General features: G+C 29.4%; 2 protein-coding genes and 1 pseudogene across 5 annotated transcripts; all 3 read right to left on the minus strand.

The window, feature by feature from the left end:
- Positions 1-390: 390 nt before the first annotated feature.
- Positions 391-8839, minus strand: LOC113867120 (uncharacterized protein At5g08430). 4 transcript variants are annotated; one of them, XM_027502155.1, is made up of 8 exons: positions 8637-8839; positions 7541-8329; positions 6221-6324; positions 5372-5431; positions 5123-5173; positions 3982-4052; positions 2825-3213; positions 391-1580 (listed from the first exon to the last, which is right to left on the minus strand). In XM_027502155.1, the coding sequence occupies exons 2-8, from the start codon at positions 8229-8231 to the stop codon at positions 1141-1143; spliced, it is 1806 nt and encodes a 601-aa protein (XP_027357956.1). In that variant the 5' UTR covers positions 8232-8329; positions 8637-8839; the 3' UTR covers positions 391-1140. The 4 variants fall into 4 exon arrangements, with proteins under 4 accessions (XP_027357956.1, XP_027357955.1, XP_027357957.1 ...); XM_027502154.1 differs by having other exon boundaries at positions 531-1580; positions 7541-8321; positions 8637-8740; XM_027502156.1 differs by having other exon boundaries at positions 836-1580; positions 3982-3995; positions 8637-8748.
- A 6809-nt stretch (positions 8840-15648) lies between these two features.
- LOC113867028 (Bowman-Birk type proteinase inhibitor DE-3-like) lies at positions 15649-15996 on the minus strand. The gene has a single exon (XM_027501943.1). The coding sequence runs from the start codon at positions 15970-15972 to the stop codon at positions 15649-15651; it is 324 nt and encodes a 107-aa protein (XP_027357744.1). The 5' UTR covers positions 15973-15996.
- Positions 15997-24569: 8573 nt separating this feature from the next.
- Positions 24570-26109, minus strand: LOC113866702 (annotated as a pseudogene).
- Positions 26110-26376: the final 267 nt, after the last annotated feature.

Consider the following 26376-nt stretch of genomic DNA (forward strand, 5'->3'; position numbering starts at 1 on the left):
AGTAATTTTTGCTTAAACAAATTATGAGAGTTAGTTGTTCTCCCAAGAGGCCTTCAGCCCAATTAATGGAAAGGCTAGTGGTTGGTATTGGGCTTTAACCATCCCATGGATTTTCCGGTCCAATAGATTGCTAAGCTACTACATAAACCCGATAAGTCCACCTCCACTTCCCAGATAATATGCCGCAGCGTAATCATTATTTATGCCTCAAGATCTTAATCTCGACCCTCATCACAAAATCCAATGGGAAACCTCAAAACCATAGTTTGGATAAATTAACATGAATCTGAAAGTTTCCAAACGAAAAATTACACACTTAAGTGTGCGTTTGATTTAGTTTATTTTGAAAAATTAATACTTTATTTTAAAAAGTTCTGAAAGAACCTTTGAAAAATAAACAATTATTTATAAAAAACAAAAAATTCCCAAACATGCACTAAGATTGAAAATCCCATTTTAGGTACCCCATCCCCATCCCTAATCTTCCCTATCCAACAGGGAGCAGCTTGTATCAACCACACAAGGAGGGAGCAAGAATCCTAAAGCGGTGTTGGGAACAATTGTTGTAAATTTACATATTGGTACCAGGTTGTATGTAATCCAAAGCTTGAGAACATCTCGTGTCTGCTTATTGACAATGCTCTCCAAGTGTTGTAGAGCCATGTCTACTGAATCAACCTCCTTGCCAAGTTGATATTTTCACTATTGGGGAATGCAAACAATCCTTTTGAGTACATTTTTCATCACTTTTTGCGATTGTTCTTTTCTGTAAAATGTCAAAAATTTATGAGCCAAGTGCTTTGACATTTTAAAAAAAGGACTAATTACAAAGTGTACAAAAAAGTGTTTGTATTTATCTTTTCACTATAGCCCGCACAATCTCCCGCTTGGACAACCATAACAACCTTATTTGGAGCATTGTAACACAGCACAACTTTTCTCCAAACAATCTAAAATTTGGATGGATCATGCATGAATGATACAATATTAACAGTTCATCTTAACAAGATAAAGAGGTAGACAAAAGAGGGAGGACAAATGATTCAATTAGAGATCATGAGCTCCTAGTTACAGTTACAAGTTGTAGGTTGGCGGTTGCCTAAGAATCTAGCAGAATTATTCACCTCGATTTGTAAGGCATCATTTGCAATTTGATCGAATGGGGAAAAATTGGGGTAGTATATCCACCAAAAATACACCTTCAACCTGGCTTTGACCTAACTTCCAGACCTTGAAATCTGGAGTGAAGTAACCAGCATCACTCCACCGTTTTAGAGAAGATAAGGAAAATGGTCCTTGTACATTTCCCTGTGGATCTCTGTAATGCCACATCAAGGAATCCAACTGCTCAGCAGGAACCTGTTTTGAAGTAATTGGTTTTTCTTTATCCTCGTCATTGTCATCATCATCGCTTAGGTCTATAACCTGAATCTGAGATGGCTGTATCTGATTGTCAGGCAGTCCTTGAGAGATCTTAGCTTCGTTTGATTCGCCTGGCTTAGATATGTCATCATTCTTACATGCAAAGTATGTTTGTGGCTCTGGCTGCTGCTGAACAGATAAGCAAGATGATTGATGCTCTGCCAAAACATGCCAAGAACATCAATGGCATGACATTAGAATAGGCTTAGATGTGTAAGTTGACACCCATTAAGAGAGAAAAATATTGTAAAATTAAAAAAAAAGAAAAAAAAAAAGAAAAACTATAATGGGCAAACTAATACATTATCTTGAGGTTCATAGCAAATTTGATTGCAGCATAGTATACAGGAAAATCGTTGTTTACAGAATTAGAGATACTAAATAATGCTTATAATGAAAATTATATGGTTTATGGGCATAGCACTTTAGCAATGACAGAAACTAAAACAAAGCATCAAATGAAGAAAGGATAATTAATAGGGTGTGATTTAATCAATTCTAAGTGGAATAAATATACTGAACTAATTCTATGCAAACAAGTTAGTGCTTTTTGGTTTCATGTTCAAAAGCCAATTCTCAAGCTTTCCAATAAAAGACACTTCAATAAAAATCTATGGCTAAGATCAACTCTGGCACATATTCAAATTGCTTTCAATGGTTCAAAATTTATTCTATCAAAATCAATTCTACTCAACTTTGAAACAAATAGGTCCTTAAATTTTTTAAGGAAAGTGAAAAATGGCATTAATGGAAAAGGACAAATAGGATGGAGTTGGAAACTGGGAAAGACATCATTAATATGAAAAGACAGAAAAATCTAATCCTAGAAATGAAGTGCCCCCTACATAAATTCAAATTGGAAAACAACACTAATCTGATTAAAAAGTACAAGGAAACAGCTGTTTATATACTCTTGTTATGGCTAATCTTTTAGAAACTATTGTGGAATGTAGAAGGGAGGTTATGACTAAGTGCATAGTTAGAAATGTTTTTCTCAAGGGAAATAATCTTTTTAATTTTTTCAAAAGCTTTCATAGAAAGTTGAAGAAAAAAGGTCTTTGACGCAAAAGAATCTAATTCTGCCTATGCATTGGGATGCCCACAGAACTCGGAGCATTTCTTTTCATCAAGTTTGGAGGCTTTGGCAGGTAAGGTTAAAAAACTGTTATTGCAGTATGATTTCTATGCTATGCAGTTTGTCTTTGGTTGGAGAATGCTCATTATCTTCTCAGTAAAGCTCTTTCCATGGCTTGTCATCAGTGCTTTTGAGGTATATAATGAATAAATGCAGCACCCTCCCCACCAAACAAAACATACTGCACTATTACCATCGAGTGCATTCACTGACAAAAAACAGGCTTACATTATTAAAAGTGAGAATCATGGAATGTTTATAACAAACCTGCAACAGTGTCACCAGAGATGCAATTCAACATAGAGCTATTTTTTGTCATATTGAAAAGAGGAACTTCTGATACTCTACTGAGGCTGAGAATTGACTTTGGTGAATTGCTTTCTTGTTTTACTGCATCAGCGGTAATATCCAGTTTTGTAGCCTTGCATGCCAAATCATTTGCAATTGCTTTTGGGACCTCAGTCATAACAGATGTTTTTGTACAGGTAGCCTGCCAAAACTCCAGTATATTGTTTTCTACCTTTTTATCTTGAACATCCGGTGTTGTAGATTCTTCATCTTCATCTTCTGCAATGACTTCAGGAATTTCACGCAATAACCGTTCCTGTTCTTCTGGACTCTGAAGCTTCTCCCTTCTCCGTAGGTACTCATCTAGTGTATTTCCAATTGATTAAGGAACCTCTATTTTATGGAAAATCTTTTACAGATTTTGACTTTTAAAAGATCACTAAACAAAGCATATAGCATAAGACTCACAATGATCAGACAGAATCCTAATGCAAAATGCTCATTGCTACAATTGACTGCTTTCTTATACAGGAGTATGTGGACAGATTAATGTTCATTACTCCAAGTTTGTGATGTGGTTTTGAAGAAATAGACCCTCACCCTAAAAATTATCCAACAATATGACACTGAGAATTAATGCAGGAAATAGACAAATTAAATAATTATACAACTGTCAGATGAACCATGTAAGGACTGAAAAGAATTGATTTGATGGCTCAAATCAATTAGGTGATCAACTAGCGTCCAAAATATTTTTAGTGGCCTGGAAAACAATGACAGGAACAGATTTTATTTATTTATTATTTGAATGATCATCATACCAGTATCATCATTTGCAAAAATAAGTAAATAAATAAAATATGAAATAAAAACAATCAAGGATCGTGAAGTTGTCCTGGGTGAACTATGTATAAATTGATTGCCATAAACAGTCAATGACTTTTATTTATGACAAACAGTACAGTTAACAATCGATTAAGTACCTACTAGAGAACAAATTTAGTTGTGTAATGAGAGTAATGTAATGTGTTAACTAGGCTCAGCAGATGTTTACATCTTCTGAACAAACAATGAATAGGGAGAAATAATCACAATATTGAAAATGTCATCATTTATTAAATATCTGAAAAGGATATTCTCTACGCCAACCCTTTTCATTTGCTCGATCAATAAGGTTTTGTAACAGCGTGAATTCTCTTGTGAGCCACTAAAACAAATTCACCACATAACAAAAAAGCAGGAAAGTCGGGAAAAGTAAAGCCGAAATATAAGAAGGGTAAATAGAATTTTGTATTTGAAACAAGCATGTACAACACATATTTAGTTTTAACTTTAAATGTACACACAGGTATGATTAGGATGCATAAACACTATAAATAGTGTTTTAAATGTCAAATACTTAAATTCAAAAGTTTTCTTTATTCCCAAGAGTACTTTATAGAATGTGACACTGAATGACAATTTCTATTAATGGAAGAGCCAGTGCTAGTAACTGGTCGATCAAACGAGAGCATGCAAATGAAATTATTATCAATGCTGATCTAATTTGCCATAGAGTATAGCTAGCCAGGAGCATTGCAAAGTTCTGAGAATAGACAACAACAATAGATAAATCATGGCATGAAGCTATAGAACTAAATTTTGGCTTTTCCTGGTGCATTAAGCATATAGACTTAGTGCTGATTACATATTACAACAAAATACGATCAATATATGCAGATTCCAGAACGTGGAGTAAAAAGTGGGAATGCCCGAGAAATGACTCCAGCTGCCTTCTTATAGTATACAACAATAACCATGTCTTTTCCCATCAGGGGTGCATTTGGTTCAACTTATTTTGGAGAAATAATTGCTTATTTAACAGCTTCTTGAGAGAGCTTTTGAAGAAAAAACTTTTTTTTTTCCTAAAAATAATCTATTACCAAACCTAGGCTAGTTAGGGTTGTGTACACGGATGAAGTAGATGACATTCCACTGCTCTATTTCCATTCTTCTGAAATAGAAGCTTCACACACTCAATTATGACTTACAATTTGGTTTGGTGAGACTTGTGGTTGAGTTATTTTGTCAATTTCTTGTTTAAAATTATCAAATTGAGAACTATATATCATTTATAATATATTTCAAGCTATTTTAACACTGTGCCCCTAAAACTTACAATTTGTCAGAATTTATAATTCATGATTCAAAAATTAGCTTGACAAACTGAGAAAATCATGAACAGAAACATAAATAAAGCAATGAAGACACTAGGTTCAACAACAGTTCAGTACATACATGCTTAGTCATATCCTCATGCAATACTATTACCATCTTCTCTATGTCCACCTACCATGCATAAAAAAATGTCACATTAGTCGGATTCTTAAAGCATCAGACACAGCATTTAAAATAAAATAGGCTTCATGAATAAAGAATACACTGGCTCTTTATTCCTTACAGTTCACTGTTTAAGGAAGTGGATTGTTCTAGTGTTTGCAGGAATTTTTCTATTTTAGAATAATTAAAATGCTAAAAAGAGCTTACGATCATTGGTCTCTTGAGCATGCCATCTTTTACTCTCTGATGCAAATACTCACACTCCTCCTGCAACCAAAGTCTCACAATCTCAAACCCAAAAATATAAAGGCAGAACTATACAGATAAGGAAGGCAGAAAGTTTTTGAACATGATAAATCTCACTGAGAAGATAGTATAAAGCAGTCACACAAAGTTGTGATTCTCATGCAAAAGTATGCTATTAATTTGTCAGCATTTATTAGAATTATTTTAGTCAGTAAAGCAAATCCACCCCTATATTATAAATTCAAGCCCTAATTCTTGAAAAATAGCATTTCTAGGAGCTACTCTTATCTTGACTAAGCCAAATGGCTTCTGAACATTCATTTTTTGTTCCTTTCAAATACTATTTCTTAAATTTAATTTCAATTTTAATTTGATTGAAATCGTAAATCTTGATACATACAATGTATCAAAGTAAAGATATCCTTTTTTAGATAAACAAACATTTAAAATTATTATGATCTTAACCAATCTTAACTTGAATTTAGTTTTAAAATTTTAAATTTTGATATATCATATCAATAAAGATAATGTGTCTTGATTTTAATGTGCCAGAGTTAGCAATTTTTTTGTGGGGTACATGAAAATTAATGGGAAGGAGAAGTCACCCCATTCCAAGTTCAGGGCATGGCACAAACTGTTTAAAATGGTACTTACAGTACAAATGATTTATCAGTGAGGGATCAATGGCATGAATCAGGCCCAATACCTTCGAATCAATGCAATTTGATGCTACTAGTTGAGTTAACCCTCAATGGCAGTCTACTATTTTTTCTAAATAAAGCTAAAAATAGCAAGATAAATTTACTGTACCTCAGAGAAATTGTCGTCTGAAAGCATTTGAATCCTGATGTCTTTAATGAAACCAGAAGCTTGAAAGTGAATTTCCCCATTTGCTTCAGAGCTCTTCTTTATACCTGAATGAAAGCCCAGAAAGAACTGTATTTTAACTAACAAGAAGCAAGGTTATCAAATTGCAATTCAAATTGTGAATCGTTAAGCTAATTTTTGAATCATGAATCATATCAAATCATAAGAGTCAAAGACATGACAAAAATAGCTTGAAATATATCATATAAATCATGTCACATGAAAGAAATTAGAAGTCATAATTGTGTTTGTGGAGCTTTTATTTTAGAGACTAAAAATAGAGCAATTAAATAGCCAGATACATTGTATAGCATGATGACAGTGTATGCCTTTGGTTCCTATTCCTTTAACAATTTAAACTTATCCAACTTTGCAATATCTTTGATAAGAAATGGTAAGAGTATGGTAGAAAATGAAAAAACAACGAATTGTTGAATCATGCAATTCATATTAATGATATGGAATCACACCAATTCATTCATGTATCATAACTCATAAGATTCAAATCATCTACGATCCATTACATGACATGGCAAGTCAATCATATTGAATCATGCAATTCTAATCATGAATAATAAGATTATAATAAATATGATTAGAAGAAATAAATCTCATTGTCAAAATTTTCTATATATGTCATATTCAATTTTCCATTGGCTTGCCAAATTCATAAATAAATAACTACATAACACTTTGGGAAATAACTCCTGGAAGGAGCCCATAGAAAGTTAATTGTTTGTTCACCGTCCTTCATTGTGAATAGTCTAAACCACAATTCAGTTAGGATGAATAATAACTGACAAGTGACCTATATTAAGTGACATGTACACGATAAGTACAATTTTTTTTCAGTTATTTGAATCCCACCCAGCATCAGAGTATTGGATTAGATTGTTTTGTTTGTCGTCACTCATTGCAAATAGTCCAAACCATTCCTTTTAGGAAGCACATCGTGGTTTGCTTCATCGATGAGAATCCCAACCGACAGGATATTATTGGATCAGATAATTTTGTTCATTATCATTCATTGTGACTAGTCCAAATCATTCAATCAGCACTAATTTGACTACTTTGCTGGTTCATCAAACACATGACTTAAACTAATGATGTATAAAAAAAAATACATAAATACATTTGAGTTTGCTTTCAAGTTTCTTGCTTCTGCTTCTGACAAACATAAGTATTAAACTTAAGCAGTCAGTAATAATAAAGGAGCATTTAGTAGAATGCAATGTCATAATCAACCTACAGCAGCCAAATTACCTGTGACTTGCAAAAGCTGGTGTGAGTTTTTCTGAAGGTAATCATTGGGATCGCATCTGATTCTTATGAAGCTTCCCACTACTTTAGTCTCAAAACTTTCAGGGTCTTTCAAAAGTTCCTCAACTAGACTCCTCTTCAGATAAACAAGCTTGATGTTGGAAGGAACGATGGCAGCAAAACAGCTCGTTGGTTTTTTAATAACCGTTTTCCTTGGTTGACTCTTTCTCTCCAGAGTTGCTGTTCTGGGGGTCTCACAAGTTGCCAAGGCATTCTCATCTTCATCCGAGTCAAAGTTGTCAAACAACATATCATCAGAAGATTCTTCACAATTCTCCGCAAAGTGTGACTCGAGCAAGTCATTGATTTTCAACCGGCTAATGGTCTTCCTTCCAAACAGCAAATGAAGTCTCTCATCACACACAATTCGTTTCTTTTTCGTAGGATGAAAAAGATCATTCTGCTTAACATAATCATTTATAATTTTGGCAACCTCACTTTGATCTGTCATGGTGCTTGTATCTCTACCAATCGATTTAAGAAACTGAATAAGTGAAACCGATCCCCACCCATCATATTCCTTCTTCTTTGTTCTGTATTTCCTTTTCTTTCTCGTGGGGGTTTGAACCTTCCCATTAATTTCCCCTAACCAGAAAGAATCACCACGAGCTTCATCATCCATCCTTTCTATCATAAACCTAAATTCAATCTTCTCCACTCAATGATACTCACTATGCTTATGCATGCTACCTTTCATATCTCCCTATTCCCATGCTTTTCTCTGTTGTCAATCTCCAACAACCAAAAAATAATAATGATCAACAAAAAAGAACATAAATTTGAAGCATAAAATAGTTAAACAAAAAACACATGACATGCAATTTGTGTTGCAGTTGAAACCTAAAACAATGAGAAATACCAAGAATAAAAATGTATAAAAACAAGAAAATAAAATTAAAAAGAAAATAGAAAAAGGCACATTGATAAGCGAAATCAAACAAAGAACCGACAACATCGTCTTCATGAACGACATTAACACCAACGAAGAAACATGCGATTGGGATGTGGAGATTGAAAGAGAGAGAGAGAGAGAGGGTACCGAGTGGCGTTGACTGAAACGGTTGCGAAGGTTCTAGAAGCAGAGGTATTTAGTGCTGAATGGAGCGGTGAGTAGTGTGGTTCTGAACAGAGTGGAGAGGCATTCGTCACTCAACAGCAAACGGTGAAATGAACGATGGGTAGGAATCAAACAGAGCACCGAAAAAGATGGGCCCTACAAACTCATGAGAAAACATTAAATATTCTTCCTCATAAATCTTTTTTTCTTTTAGAGTAAAATGTGAACGTCAATTTTTACGAACTTTAAATTTTTAATAATAAAAATTTATTTTTTATATTTTATATAATGATTTTTATTAAAAATATGTTATTAAACGTTTAAAATAAATTTTAAGAATTAAAATTAATGAACTTATTCTTAAATAATTTTCAGACATATTTGTATTTTACAAATGTTTGATGATAATACAATATAAGAAATATTCGTTTAAAGTTGAGTTGAAATAATTTTAATGAATTAAATTTTAAATTATTAAATATGATTAAATAAATTAATCTAAATCTTATAATTTTATTAAAGCATGTTATATATATTATTGAATTAATAAATAAAATAAAATATTATTATTTATTGTATGTCTATTTTAAATTGTAAAACTAATTTTCAATTTCAACTATTATTTTATTTGTTTTTATATATTTTTATTTAATTATATGTTATTGAATATATATATATATATATATATATATATATATAGTCATAATATCATTTAAAATAGTAATAACTAAGTTAGTATATACAGTTTTAAATGATAATATTATAATAATTGCAAGTACTGCCTTTTAACTTGCTTTAAATACGTATTCCAAATTAGTGTTTTTATTCCAAGTTTATTAATAGCATATTTATAACTGTCTTTTAACTTGACATTAAATGAAGTTACTTTTTTTCAATAGTTTATCGTATGTAATTTTTAAAATAAAAATATTTTAAAACAATATATAAATTACATTATTTTTCGTTACAATAATTTTATTTATTGCTTACTTTTTTATTTAATGAATATCCATATTTGCATTTATATTTTTTTATTACTCTATATAGACTTTCAATTTTTTAAAATATATCTTTATGTATAAAAAAATTATAATATATTATTTTTAAAAATTTATTTTAAATTATTGTAATTTTATTAAACTTTTATCATTTTAATATATTATATATAATAATAAAACTAAATTAAATTAAATTTTAAAAAAAATAAAATTTTCAAATAATTTAATCTATATTATATATTTATTTAAAAAAATATTTTATATATATATATATATTACAAAGGCTACTGTTAAAATTGACCTATATCAAGGATACTAACTCTACTAAGGTTGGCTATAAATGGTTGATATGTATTGGGCAGAGCATGCACATCACACTACTTTCAATCATATTTGGAAGGCTAAAATAAAGAAATATGCTTTTAGAAGGCATGCATTTGTTACTATAATCTACCCATTTGTATCAAGCAAAAAATAAGAATGTACTACACTCTTTGAGGGATAGCATATAGGTAAATAGAATATGGTGACTCTTAAATAACATATACTTTCTTTTTTTTATTATGATATAGTACATCTTATATTTTAAATATTATTTTTTTAAAAATATTCAATCACAACGTGTATACATTTATTTTAGTAAAAAAAAAATGTCTTAGGTTTTTTTACCGAGCAAATAAAAAACTAAAAGTTAAAGTATGATAGTAAAATATTTTTTATATATAATCTAATAGTTAATTATTATATTAGAATCGTATAATCTATAATATTATTTTTATTATTTAATATGTTAATAATATATATATATATATTTTTTTATCAAACATTATTAATAATTAATTAACATTACATGTAAAAAATCATAACTTTATACAATCTGTATAATACAATAACCACTAAAATTAAGTCTTATTACACTAAAGAGAGTCAACTGTAAAAATCAAATTTTAGTTATTGTATTAAAAGTTTTTACATCTAATTTAAGTTTTTTATTTAATTTAAATTTAATAGGTTATAATTTATTATTTTATTGATCGTTAGATTTAAGTTAAATAAAAAACTTAAACTAAGTGTAAAATTTTTAGACGTGTAAAAAAATTCTGTCCTATATATATATATATCATATTATAATTACAAATAGAAAATAATGAATTTACATTTATGATAACATGATTCATACTTTTAGGACCCAGAAAAAGACTCGTCACTTGAATAATCACTTTTGAGCAGAGGTTCAGATCAAAGTAAGTTGCAGTGGTCCCCAGAAGGATAAGTAGAAAGAAAACATACCTTTAGGTTAATATTTGAACACAAATGCTTCTAAAATAAGAGGCTAGTTGTGAAGTGGATCATTTATGTAGAGGATTTGAAGATGCATGGAAATAATTTATTTACTCTCATAAATTAAAGTTAGTTTACATTCCAATAATTTTTGGAAGTTTGTTTTTTATTTTAAATTAAGTGGCATAAATTATTTTTAATATATGATTCTTTTTATTTTCTTCTTTGTATAAATATTTATATAAAAGACTTAAGGCAGTTCATAATGTGAAAATGAATTGTATTAGGATGATGAAAAATGACGAAAAAGAGAATGTTTAAAAATGGAAATTAGGTTGGTACATCTGAGAGTTTTGAAAATGTATAACAAAAGGATTTAACTAAAGGAGATTAAAATTTTTTTACGAAGGCATAGTTTTGTTTCAAAAATTAAAGAGGAAAGGGATATTAAAAGTTACAAAATTTTGAATCTATTCTTTGTAATATAATTGTAAATAAGGTAAAGAGTATATTTTCTTATCTCATTTATTAATCTTTCAACTAAGTTTTTTTTTCAACCAATCTTTTAATTTTCTTCACAACAATTTTATCCAATTTTTTCGTCACATTCTATTCCTCACTGGTTCTTATTTGTTTATAGGTCCAATTTCTCATTTGTTATTGTTGTCGTGAGATACTTATTCTTAGCCAAAGACATGGCCTACCAGCTCCAACACCAGTAATGGTTGATAATTTTGAAGCAGATCCTAATGGTAGAGTGAGATTTGAAGCTCTTGGGGCTCTCTCTGATGTGCACAACTTTGGGCCTTCGCTTTGTGGTTTATGGGTTGTGTGAAAACTACGGACAACAACCAAAATACAAGTGCGACAGAAGAAACGACAAAACAAAATGTACAACCCAGAGTCAAGGACAAGGGTATGGAAACTGTAACACAGGACAAATTTTTGTATGTTCTGTGAGTAGTCGAGATCACATAATTTTCGACTACACAATCAATTTTTATGATAATGAGGACACCTTTTTTGTTTTTCATCTTTTTATCATTGTCTTTGTCTTCTTTTGACTACTTTCAGTTTATGTTTTGTTTTTTTTTTCTTCCGATTTAGTCTTCTTTTGTTTTAGTTATGTTTCACTTTTGAGGCCACCTCCTTTTTTGCCCCAAAGAGTGTAAATAGGATGCAGGTTATGCTTAATTTACACATGTATTTTATTTTATTTTTACTTACAAATCCTAAAATCGTGGAACGAAATGCAAGCTAAAAGTCAAATTCACCAAAATCCAAAGCCACAACTGTCATTAGAACAAAAGTGACCCAGATTTGCATAGGGCAAATCATGAGCCACGAAAACAAGAGCTTTTATTCCAAGTTGATTTATTTATTTAACTTTTTTCTTACATAACACAAACAAAGGCCGTTTATTTATTAAAAATCCTAATATCATGAGTAGCGTCGCATAGCTATAGGGTTGGCAAAATGGACCTAATCTGACGGGTCGAGTTGAATGTTGTGATCCATTAGTCTATTCCATTTTAGCCCGCTAAAATACGGGTCGGGACAAGTTGGCCCGTTGGCCCGTTAGGTTCAAAATTTATTTTTTAAAAAATAAATATTAATAAAATATTATTTTATGAATATTTTAAATATTTTTTATTATTTATTATAATTTTTTTATTTTTATTTTATTTTTTAGTGGATTAGCGATTAATTTAATGGACTACTAACTTTTTTTTATTTTTTGGCAGACTGGCCTGTTAGCTTGCCAGCCCATTCTTAAATTAGGCAGGCTAGAAAAATTAGTCCATTTTTAAACGAGACAGGTTTGGACTAGTTTGTTTTAACACTCCTACATAGCTGAAGTCGGTAATGTCATAATAACGACACATAACTCAAAATAAAAGTGTATAATTGTAAAAAAAATCTAAATATTTTATGTGGCAAAAAAATTGAATAATTTAATTTTTTTAAGTGAAATAAATTTGCTTAAAAAATATAAAAATAATAAAAAATTAAGTCAATTTTCTTTAAAAAAAAATTCTTATCTTTATACTTAACTTCTTTACCTCCTTTTTTCTTCTTTTTGTACTCAACTCTTCCAATTAAAAAATAATTTTAGTAAACATATAAATGGTTAAATTTTTATGAATGACAAAATCAATTTATCTAAAATTAGTTGGATGAGGAGGAAAAATAATAAACAAAAGTATAAATACTTAAAAAGTTATATTATCTTCAAATAATAGGGTTGCGTTCAATCCTTAATATTGGTAAAAAAATTTACTATTTTGTTTTGTAAAATTATAAACATTAATTCACAATATTAAATATTAATGCACATGTTTCTTTAGATTTAAGTAATCTTAAATATTTTGTTTACAAATGCCTACTAAGGCAATTAACGCATCCCAAGTATTTATACATTTTTTAAGGCTTTTTATATACTTAAAAGCTTTGAAAACAAAAGTTAAGGAAATTTTTTTGATTATTTAGATAGTTAGAAATTTATGTATAATCATGTTTCTTATTTTTTTAGAAAGATAGATTGAAGTTAAACACATCCATACATTCATTATACTAATAATTTATTTTTCAAAATTTTTTTGTTCTTTGCCTCCTTTATTTTTTAGCTGTTTTAATATAAGGTGCAAGAGAAGAGAAAAAATTACGCTTAAATATATTAACTTGATTAATATTAAAACACAAATGAATTAGAGAGTTGATAGCTCTTAATTCAAAAAATTTTGTTGATGAGTTGTTGATCCAAAAAATTCTACTAAATTTCTTGAACACTTCTCACTTAGCTTATTAATTTCTTTATTTCTTCACTTTCTCTTCTACATAACTAAGAGCCACAATATTTAAGGGTTAAAATCAAATATAAATTGAGTCACACATAGAATGAGATATGGAAAAATTAGAAATCTATAAGTAGATAGGACTTATACATCCATTGTCTTAAAATTTGTAGGTTGCATTATTGTATCTTACTTGTTGTGAGTCCTACTATAACACTAAAAACAATACAGGTCTTGGTTCTAAGGAAAAAGAGAAGAGATTATTTAAAGTAAGTAAATTCTATCAAGAATAATTAATCTTTTAAATTAACAAGTTTTTTCTTTTTCCTTAACTACTCATAAGCTTCTCTTTTAGATTTAAAGTTTATTAATTATTTTGTGAAGAATTGAAAGGATAGAAATTATTAAGAGCTAAAACAGAAGCAATTAGAAGTAAGCTAATAGTTGACAAGTAAAGGGATAAGACATTCTCATAGTACTAAAAAAACACAAGGTATTTAATTATAAAAACATTCCTTTAATATTTTATTATATTTTAGATTTTTTTTGTGCTCTAATATGAAAGTATATGCTTGCTAAATCAAATTTCAACTTAAAGAGTTTTTAAACACAATTATTTAGCTTTATTTGATATCTCTTTACTTCAGAAAATTTATTTTGACCCTTGTCTACATTTTAGAATAAATGCATCATTTTGTTTTTGTTTACATAAGTATCCATTTAGATTTATAAAGTGCTTATTGTTTAAAAAGTTTCTTATGAAATTTATTTAACTCTATTTGATATATACTTAACCATTTAATAATATAGAAATGTTCCTTGTCAACTATTCATGCCTCAAATTAATAACTACACTTACATCGTTTAATTCATGTTCATATAAGTATTTATTTTACTTATAATACAGTAATTATTATTTTAAAATTTGTTTTTTAATAAAACTTTTTTTGACTCTATTTAATATTTGTTTAACAAACTAATACTTTAGAAACTTCATTTTGGCATCTGACTATATTTTAAGACTACTTGTACCCCAAACTAATAAATGTAAATACAATATTTAGTTTCTATTATAAAAGTCTATATAGATTTTTACTTAATTTTATTTAAAAACTATAATCACACTTATACTTTTTAACAATTTTTTTCTTATTAAATCTAAACTTGGCTCTTAAGGCCCACTTCTATTCCAAATACTTCGGTTAGATTTTATTTTAATTTGAAAACTTGCAAGAATTCTGGATTAGCCCGAAATTTACACCCAGGCCTACGTACACTAAACCCATTAACACCTTGCCCAAAAATAAACCCACGTACACAACCATTCCTCCCTGCCTGATTTTAATGACATAATTAGACTAATTGATTGTTGAACAAAATAAGAAGATTAATTGATTAATAAAATGAAGAAAAGTAGGAACCTATAATCTTCTAAGTCTCAACAAATCAGAACGCGTGAGCACCAGTGACTTTTTTGGAAAGAATAACTCAATTATATTTGTCTCATCTTTTATTTATTTATTTTCTAGAAAAGGTAGTGTGTAAAATTAATGTAAAAAGAAAAGCGTGTCAAAATATTATTGTTAATTTTTTATCAACAAATTAAAAGAGTGTCGATTAAAGGTTTTTGAAAGGGTGCAAATAGGGTGTAGATAATGTGGTTAATCTACACTATCATGGAACCAAATGCAAGCAAAAGTAAAATTCACCAAAACATTCATGTTAATCTCTTTCAAACACAAGACTTGCTTAGAACAAAAGTGACCCAGATTTGCAAAGAGCAAATTATGGGCTACGAAAACAGGAGCTTTCGTTCCAAGTTTCTATTTATTTAGTTTTTCCTTACATAACACAAACAAAGCCTAAAGGGGCTTTATTCATTGGAGACCACATGCAGCTTATTATTTCAGACTTGTTGATCTAGTCATCATCACTGGACTTGCAAGGTTCATAGCAAAAGTCGGTGGTGTCAAAACAGGTACACTGGGGAGGATAAGATAATGCACAAATACAGGCTTTGCAAGCTGAGTGACATGAATCCAACCTAACATCTGCACAGCGACATTGTGGAGGGATTGACTTAGTGCATGCACAGTGATCACAGCATGGTTTTGAGGACTCTGAAGGCTCATCCTCACTTGAGTGATGATGGCGTTCACTTTTGAGCATGCCCAATTCCATGCGAGCATTAGTAACCCCTATAAGGATAAGTAGCAAGAAACAAACCTTGAGCATCATCATCATGTTGTTCTTCTTCAAACCCAATTTTCTTTTTATGAGAAGTGGATGTGTTGCAGTGAAATGAGTTACTTATTTATAGAGATGGCATCCACCTTTTTAATTCACTCTTATATTAAAAATATATTTAAAAGAATGCGTGGATAGCATTCTAAACAAATATATATTTTTAAATTGTTTTTTAAAAGTATATAAATAAAATAATTTATAATTTTATTATCATATATATAAAGTGTATCATTAGGGTGGGAATTAGAGTAATTACAAATGATAAACAATTTTATTAAGTATCGTATATATAATAGACAATGCTCTTTTTCAATTAAGCTCTCATTATTGTACGCAGAAATTTTTATCAAACAATAAGCAGATTCACTGTTTTAAAAATAGTATTTTGTCCACGCATGGCGCGAGATTCTTGTGTTTTATTTGTTTTTAAAGAAAGACTTATGATGCATGTCTTCGTTCTTATCTGCATTGCACTTGAAAGGTGGCACACATGCACCATTTGATGGCTGAGTTTGCTTCCACGATTGCTAGGCTCTGTCTATTAATTATTATTCTATACATTTTGCAGGGATCAGAGGTTCAAGTAATAAATAATATTGCTAATGAAGGTTTGTTTTCCATGTTGAAAATTTTAATGATTAACACGTACGTGTTAAGCAAATGTCTGGAATGATAATTCTCTCATAATTAACACGTCTATACTTTTTTTCTATAAGATAACTTCAAATATATATAAATTAGAGAAAAAAAGGAAAAATAATATATGAAATAAATGATGTAATAAAAAAATATAAAGTAAATGTAAAGTTATTATAAGTTAAATAAAATATTTCGTAAAGGAATTTGATTTGATATTATATTAGCAAGTGTTTCTTACTCGAGAGCACATATATGTTACTACTGTTGAAAGAGAAAATACATGATTATTTCAAATAAAATGAGTAAAAAATAAGTAGTTTAATTTATATTTGGAGAAAAAATTATATTTTTAATTTCAAATGAAAAAAAAAATTCTAAATGCGTCAAGTTGAAAATAATTAAGATTTAAAGGAAATTTAAAAAAAATATAAAATAGCTAGTGTAATACTCTATGAAATACACATGTATTATATAAATATATACAATATTTTATGTTGAGATGTCCATGTTAATTAGGAATAGAATCAAAATTTTTATAAAAATTCAGATAATCTTACTTTTATAAAATAGTTTTTGAAAGTGAGTGAAATTCAAATTTTTTGGCATGATATCAAATTCTATTCGGCCTTATTGAGTTATCCACATATTGAAAGTTATCATTTGAGAAAAAAAATTATATTTATATGATGAAGAATAATGAGAAAGTATATTGATAAAAATAATTTCTTTTGGAAGTTTTAAATATATATTTATAGTTTAATCATTTTTATTAAATATAAAATATATTAATTTAAATTTTTCATTAAATATACTCATCATTTAATCATAATTGTCATATTTGTAAGAATTATTAATTTTTGTAATAATTAATATAAAAATTATATTTATGATATATTTTAAGTAGTTCATACTGTAAAAATTTTATATTGAGAATTTAAATTTCTTATCATGTTGATCAACTTATAAAATTTTATATAAAAGTTAAATTAATGAATAGTTTATCACATTACTTTATTTTAAATGATATAAAATTTAAAATTTAAAATTATAATAATCAATCAAAAGATAGAAATTAAGGTCGTAAATCAAATTCAACAAATATGACTCCAAGATTCAGTATAAGAATGGAAAAGCTTACATAACATTGATATAAATTTGATGATCAGAACTCAATATCCCAATTAATTCTATTTGGTCATTAAATTTTTAATTTGGTGTTCATCAGGAGCCTATAGCTAGCTTATTTAAAGTTCAATCAGACTTGACTCGTTTGTTATAATTTTCAAACTTAAACTTTTGAAAATGTCTATCTAATATCAACTTTAAACTTTTAACAAAAACTTTCCACTCAAATCAGTCTAATTAAATAATTATTTTAAAAAATTATATATATATATAATATAATATATAATATAATTTAGTATTTATACTTTAATAATATAATAATTATAATTATATTACTAGAGTATCAATTAATACTAACTTTAAAAAAATTATCAATTAAAATATATTAATATATATATATATATATAACATAATTTAGTATTTAATTTATAATAATATAATAATTATAATTATACTATTAAAGTAACAAAATTAAATTTATTGTAAAAAAAATTATCAATCAAAACTTTATCTAATTTTTAAAATATTTCAATCTATTAGAATTTATTATTTTTTAATTTTTATTATAGTCTTTTTAATTTAAATACTTTTTAATTTTTTAATTTTAATATAATTATTTAAATTCATGATAACATACAAAAGTTATTTTTAACAATTGTTTGTTAAGTTTTACGTTATAGTCTCATTTTTTATTTTTTGTAATAAATATCTTAATTATTAATTTGATATTTTAGATTAGATAATATAGACATGGTACCTTTTAGATTATTTGAAATATGAAATTTTGTGAAGTGATTGAATATGTCATGTTGAAATATGGTATTTATAAAGTTATATATATATATATATATATATATATATATATATTAGCTAAACATAATATTTAAATATAATTATTTATCATATGTCTTTCATTTTACTAATAATAGGGCTTGCTAGCCCGTTGGCTACTAATTCATTAGTCTAATAGTTTGTTAAATTTAAATGTACTGTTATTTAAAAACCTTAATGTCAAATAGACTATTGGATCAGGTCAGACTTTTAAAAACTTTAAGTCAAACTATTAGTCTAGGTTTAGACTTTAGTTTTATATGGTAGACCAGAACTATTTAACTTTAAGCCTATCCTAACCTAATTTATTTTCTTCCCTACTTTTAGTTATTCAAACGATAGTTGTCATAAGTAACGAAATCTTAATTTCATCTTTATATATGTTATATAATTTTAATTTGTTATTTATATATAACTATTTTAATTTAATCATTATTTTTTGTCAAAAATATCATGGATTATTCTAATAAAATAATTGATTAAAAAATATTTTATACCTAGGAACTAAATTTAAAATACATGGCACATAAAGATCACTGTATATTTTGAGAACAAAAGTATAATTATTATGCTTACGAGAGGAGAATGGCTTTATAACAAACATAATGTCAGATATTTTAAAATTTTTTGCATGTATATGAATTAAATAAAATAAATTCTGCTCAGACCCATATGTGAGCACGAGTAGCATAGCCAGTAACTATTCTAATTTCTAAATAAACCGTTGAAAATTATAGTGGAGATAAATATTATGTTTATGTATAATTTTAGTTTTTTAAGTTTTTTTTTTAAATTATGCAGATTTAGTCTTTCGTTAATTTTTTTTCTACATTAAACCTGCAATTCTTTTATCTAAAATTTTGGAAGGTGTCTGGTAAAAGGAAAAATAAAATAATTTTTAGAAGTTTAAAAGTAGAAGGCTTTGCTGGAATTTGAAATTTTTTTAAATATTTATAAGATGTAAGGTTATGGTTTGAAAATATTTTTTTTAGATTTTATTCTATTTTGAACGAAATTTGATATTAGGATTAATAATTTTCACATTATGAATAATCAAATTATAAAATTAAAATATATTTTAATATATAAATTTAAAATAAGTAATGCATATTAACATAAATATACTATGATGTCATTATACAATATAAATTTTAAGTATATAACACTAACGTGTGCGGTAAAAACGAGTAAGTATAGTTTTAACTCGTTTTAAAAGCATATCAAATCAAATTAAAAATTTTCAATAAAATACAATTAATTTATAGAATTGGTGAAATTTAATTTTTTATTTTTTAAATCAATCAAAAATTGGTTTCGAATAAAGTTGAGTTAGTCGAATGAAAACTGTCTCAAATATTCTTACATCTTCGAATCTCACTTGCATTGGCTAACGAGGCTCCAAGCTGTTTTGATATCAGAAAATCAAAAGTTATACTTTTTATTAACATTTGATTTAATATAAATTTACAACAAATATTTATTTTAAATTAATGTTTTAACAAAAGAACAAGATCTCCTTATAGAAGCAATAAGTTCTATATTTGATCTTCATGAAACAAAAGAATTTTTTAACAAATTTAAAGATGTTTTAGAAACAAACCCAAACTTAGAGAACATTTCACTACTAATAAGTTCGATATAACAAATATTTTTAAAAGATTAGAAAAGAATTCTAATATTAAACCAACCACTATCCAAGATCTCCATATTGAAATTAACAATATCAAAAAAGGGATTAAAGATATTAAAGAGCAACAATAAATTCATTAGGCTATTCTTTCTCAACTTGATGGTGATAGTGAATTTGAAGTTGAGAAAGAAAAACCTCTTGAGAATAATGATTCTGAGAAAATTGAAGAAACTTTTATGTGTTTGATCAACAAGGTCAAAATTCAAAAATTTTACATTAACATCATGATCATTATTGATGATTTTGTTCTTGATACTTTGGCACTCTTTGATACTGATGCTGATTCAAATTGTATTTTAGAAAGATTAGTTCCTACAAAATATTTTGAAAAAACCTCTGAAAAATTTAGCATTGCTAGTGATTCTAAGCTCAAGATTAATTATAAATTATCCAAAACTGTCATAGAAAATCAAGGGTTTAAGATTGAAACAAGCTTTTTCCTTGTAAAATATTTGAAAAATGAGGTAATTTTGGGAACACCTTTTATTAAAGCCCCTTTCCCACTTCAGATTTTGAAAGAAGGTATTTCCACCTATCATTTGGGTAAGTAAATAACTTTCAAATTTTTTAGTAAACATTTTACTAAAAATATCAATTCTATCCAAAATAAAATTAATTTTTTGAAAGAAGAAGTTTCTTTTGCTAACATTGAGAAACAATTAAAGAATCTTTCACTTCAGAAAAAGATCCAATCCCTTTTAGGATCTATCCAATGTTCTATATGTTCTGATCTTTCCAATGCTTTCTAAAATAGGAAAAAAATATATTGTTAGTTTTCCTTATAATTCTGACTTTAAGGAAAGAGAATTCCCTAATAATCTGCATGAAGGAGAGTTTCAACACGTTGGAAATTACAATGTAACTCAAAACCTTAAAATAACGAGTGTATGAATCCTTCTATTTATACACTTCTGAATTATTCATGTTTTATCGAAACTATTTATACTTATTCCAAATGTAACATACATAGAGAAAGTACATAAGATGTAAAAGGAATAAGGGTATTAAATTGACCCTACTGTGTCCTAATCTAGCTAAGTGGTCAATATATTTCTATTTGTCTTTCTATAACCATGTTTCGCAAGGACTATCCAATTTTAATTATTAATTTTTTAATCTATAGTCAAATTTGTACTTTATTATTTATACATACTCTTCTTTTCAAAGGACTCAATGCAATCGAATCTATTCAGTTATTATTATTATTATTTTTACTAGTTTAAGAAAATGTGTGTGTTTCATGTCTAACTCACAAATCGATCCAAGTGGGAAGAGAAGGAAGTTAAACTTGAGCAAGATCACACACTGTGATTTGAACATACTCCTCACATTACATTACAATCCAGTTGAAAATTGAAACGTAAGTAACTATAGACCATTATTTTGAAAGATATTAACAAACCCATCAGGAAATAAAATACAGTGCAAATTAATGTTCACTTCATGCATGCTGGCACATACAGTACCGGATCCTCAAGTTTGGCAGGAGCAAGGTTAGGATCTGCCAAAATAGCATCAAAATCCTTCCATTGGGCACTCAAATCTCTTAAGAATGCAACAATCAACCCTCCCACCGTCCTTCTCATCAATTCCCTAGTCAACAGATGAAGGGTTTAAACTGCAATTGAAATAGAAACTAGGATTTACATCTAATGAGCTGAAAGACAAAGGAAGGTTGTGTAAGGAAACACTGTGTTGTGCCCTTGGACATGGTTCGTTCAAAACATCTATGTCAACAAGGGTAATTGAATGATTGTCATAGTTTATTTCTCTCACATGTACGTGTCACTTGGAAGCATGATGATGGCCTTGTCTTCCAAGCATTCAAGACCAGAATCTGGATAACCACAAAATTCTTCAACCATGGTGTTTGATCGTCTCCAAAAAGGGTAGTGAATGGAGATGTTGCCACAATTAGAAGGAGCACATATTGATGATGTATTAGAGCTATCAGCATAGCATGCCATGAATATGATGACTAGTGCAAGCACGGAGTATAAGGCTTTGACATGGCTCAGGGTACTCAATATGTAAAGCTAATAGCACTTTGGGTATTGATTTTGAGTGAGATGATGATAGTTATATATATAGCTATAAATTATATATGAAACAGTCAAAGAAACTTTTCTTGGGTATACTTGGTGAATTAGAAAAAAGATTAGAGGGGTCCATGTGTGAGTGGGAAAAGAATCCATATCATAACTCTTTTGGTACTTATAAAATTATTTTACTTCGTTACGTGTAATTCTTATTTAGTAATTAAGCTTTATAGTTATTTTCTATGGGCATGACGATTTTGAAGACTCTTGGACTTGGTGCACCAATCTCAATTCAAGTGACGTCAAGTTCAAAATTGTAGAATTTCGGTGAATGATGACTGAATAGGCGGTGCTACGAAGTTCAAAATTGGAAGACTTTGAAGAAAAGAGTAGGCACCTAAGAGGCAGGGGATTTCGATAGGAAAGAGAAGTGAGACTTTCTATGAATCATTATGTGATGAAAATTGCGACTCTCCCACCCAATATCATGTTACTCTACAAAAATTACCGATTCAAATCGCATGTTACACCATACCTCTCAGCTTCAACAACCAAATTCACATGGGACTTAAGAAACTGAGATGATTATTGGGTGGAGCAGAAATTGAATTTACATGTGGGCAAGACACTAGCTTGAGAATTTGTGTTTGTATCTTTAAATGAAAAAGTTGAATTGTAGATAAGAGATAGAAGAGGCTAAGGGAAAAGCATACTTTTATATTCATCAATGTGACCATAGCAATTCAAAGCATCAGATCCATCGTGGCAGTAACAGGTAAATTCATTGCTTCCATTCACTCCGCAAGCTCCTTTGCTCTCCATGCACTCTTTGCATTTTTGAAAGCTAGCAATATAGTTCACCTCAAACCCACCAATCAACTTCAGGATCATCATAATGAAGAATTCCATCTAAAGCCTGCACTTGGATTATACGCTTGCAGGCATTAAGTAGTTGCTCTGTACCTTTGTCTAAACCATCTTCATCCACAGATAAAACATCTCGATTCTGATAAATATTATTTGTACACTTAAAGGAGTTTCCAACACCATTATTGGAAACTCCAGAGGAACAATTCAAGAATATTATGATGTCGTGTACATTTTCGGTATACTTGAAGAGAGTTGGGTCCAAACTAGTGTTGGCAAAATCCTTAGAACAAACACGCTCTATCAGGAATGTATTCCCTCTCCATTTTGATGGTGTAAGGGAGTTTATCATCAATGTTTGTCACCAAGAATCTTTGGTTGCCCATCAGAATCCAACTATCCTTATTCTCGTAACATGAGAGCCTGAATGGGTCACCTCCCCACAGTATTGGGGTCTCATGTGATCATCCCAGAAAGGGTGTGAGGCGGTCACTCCTCCGCACATGTAAGGCCTGCTACAATTACTGTATTTGGTGTCGGGATAACATAGCCCTTGAAGCAATGACTTAAAAATGTTTTCGTTCTATATAGTACTGTTTTGCTTTGATCCTTTATCAATTTACGTTTGATCATGATGCCTCAGTTTGACACATTTAAGTATATGACATGCCATATCATGACTTAACAAAAACAAGATGATGACAAAGACTAAAATTAACTATTTTAAACATCAAGGGATTACAACCAAAACATATATTAATAAGGGATAAGAAAATATTCAAGAGGGCTTCATAGAATCTAATATACTTCTCAATTTGCAATTTTGACATGCATTGTCCTCACTTAGTGTACTCAATTTGACATTCCAAAGCATGCCAATCTTCCTCTACAAAACCTTGCAATTAAATCACCCTCATTCCTTCTGCTAAAACCAAGATCAAAATAATTAAATAACGATGTAATTAAATCACAATACATTGAATTAAATATAAAATATGTGATTAAAAAATTGATAAAAAAATCCTCATTCACTAACTTAAGAAACTAAGCATAAAATAAGATAAGAAAGAAATTAAACTTGAGTAAATCATACACTGGAGCTTGAACATAGTCCTCACATTACATTACAACCAGTTGAAAATTGAAACATAAATAACTAAAGATCATTATTTTGAAAGACGTTAACAAGCCTATCATGGAAATAAACACCCAAATTGATGTTCACTTCATGCATGCTGGCACATACACTACAGATTCTTCAAATGTGGCAGGAGCAAGCTTAGGATATTTCAAATAGCAGAAAAATCCTTACAGTTAAATACCTCAGCTATATAGCCTCAAACAAATTCAAAATTCACCCAAAATTCAAAATGATGTGAAACAAGAAAGTATCTAAAATTACTCTATGAGCCTCTGGCAACCATTTCATGTAGAAGTTCCTCTGCCTTGTGGTTCTCATTCCTTTCAAAGAGAGCACGGATAATTATGTCAAAAGTTACCACGTTGGGACCTTCCATTGTTGACTTCAGGGCCAATGCTTCCTCGACCAAGCCCTCGCTACAAAGTCCATCGATCATTACAGTATATATATGAACATCAAGACTATAGCCTTCAACCAAAAGACGCTTAAAAATCTTTTGTGCATCCTTAAGTCTTCCACTCTTGCATAATCCATCAATAACAATCGTGTATATGTGTGGATTTGGATGAATGCCCTGATATATTCTAAGTTCTTTAAACAATTTAAACGCCAAATCTGCCTGATCTATCCAGGAACTGTAGGTAACTATATTAGCACGTTGACCCATGTTCTGCATCTCATCAAGAAGCTCCCCAACATCAGAAATTCTTCCTTTTTTGCACAAACCATCAATAACAGAATTGTAAGTTACTGTATTTGGAGCCGCACCTTTGGCATGCATGCCTATAAAGATGTCCATGGCTTCATTCACCTTATTAGTCTTGCATAATTCATGAATCAAGACGTTGTAGCTGCATACATCAGGCCTTACACCACTCCGTATCATGGAGTTGAATACATATTTTGCATTCTTTACTTCATTAACAGAGCAATAGCCATCCATTAAAGCATTGTAACAAACAACATCAGGTTTCACTCCTTTTCTTATCATCACAGCCAGTACACTTCTACCTTCTCTCATTTTTCTTTTCTTACAAGCTGCATCAACCAATAAGCTACAGGTATAAGCATTTGGGTGGATTCCTCTCAAAACCATTTCATGGAACATATTAACAGCGTTCTCTAGTTGACCCAAGATGCAAAATCCATTAATTATACTACTGTAGGTGACAACGTTGGGATGGATTCCCTTGACAACCATTTCTGATAAAAAATCACATGCCTCATTTATAAGATTATCTTTGCACAAGCTATCAATGACTGTACTGTACATTACCACGTTAGGCGGAATATTTCTCTCATCAATCATTCTTAACAGCTGAACTGCTCTTCTTGTTTGTCCCGCTTTACATAATCCGTTGATCAACCTTCCGTAAGTAACTTGATTCATCTCATATCCTTTGTTTACTACCTTGTCGTGAAACTGCAATGCCTTTGTGATATTGCCCTGAAGACAGAGACCATTGATGACTGTAGCTAAGGTTACAGTATTTGGCAAATAACCCAGTCTAAAGATCTTGGCCAACCAAGACGGAATAAGATAAGTTCATGTTGCGCTCCAGTTTGCATAAACAGTTAATCAGAATGTTTAATGTATAGAAGTTTGGCCGAATTCCCTTTGATCCCAACCGTTGAAAAAGCGAAATGGCAGTTTGTAATTGCTGACCCTTAGCGAGGCATCCCAGAATCTTGGTAAATTCAAATATTGAATGGGGAGGACGCTTATTGAGCATGCGATTGAAGGAGAAAACAGCATCATCGACAACGGTAGATGGGGGCGTCTGAGGTTTTGGGAATGACATGGCTACAAAAATGAGTTTTCTTACATAAAGCTGAGAATGAAGGTATTTGTTCTAATGGAAGCTGCAACCCAGTACTTGTATTGTAGACAAGGACCCAGCAAGACAGGAAAATAAACAATGGGGTCAACCACGCTCTGGTTTTACTCACACTCAGGTCCACAAACCTAATCGTCACTGCACAAAACCTACGATAATTAATTAATTTTAGAAATCAATATTTTTAAAATATATTAATAGTGTATAAAATTTAAGATAATATTGGTATAT

The sequence above is a fragment of the Abrus precatorius genome, unplaced genomic scaffold (genome assembly GCF_003935025.1).
Source record: "Abrus precatorius isolate BTA unplaced genomic scaffold, Abrus_2018 Scaffold5, whole genome shotgun sequence".
NCBI classification, from domain to species: domain Eukaryota; kingdom Viridiplantae; phylum Streptophyta; class Magnoliopsida; order Fabales; family Fabaceae; genus Abrus; species Abrus precatorius.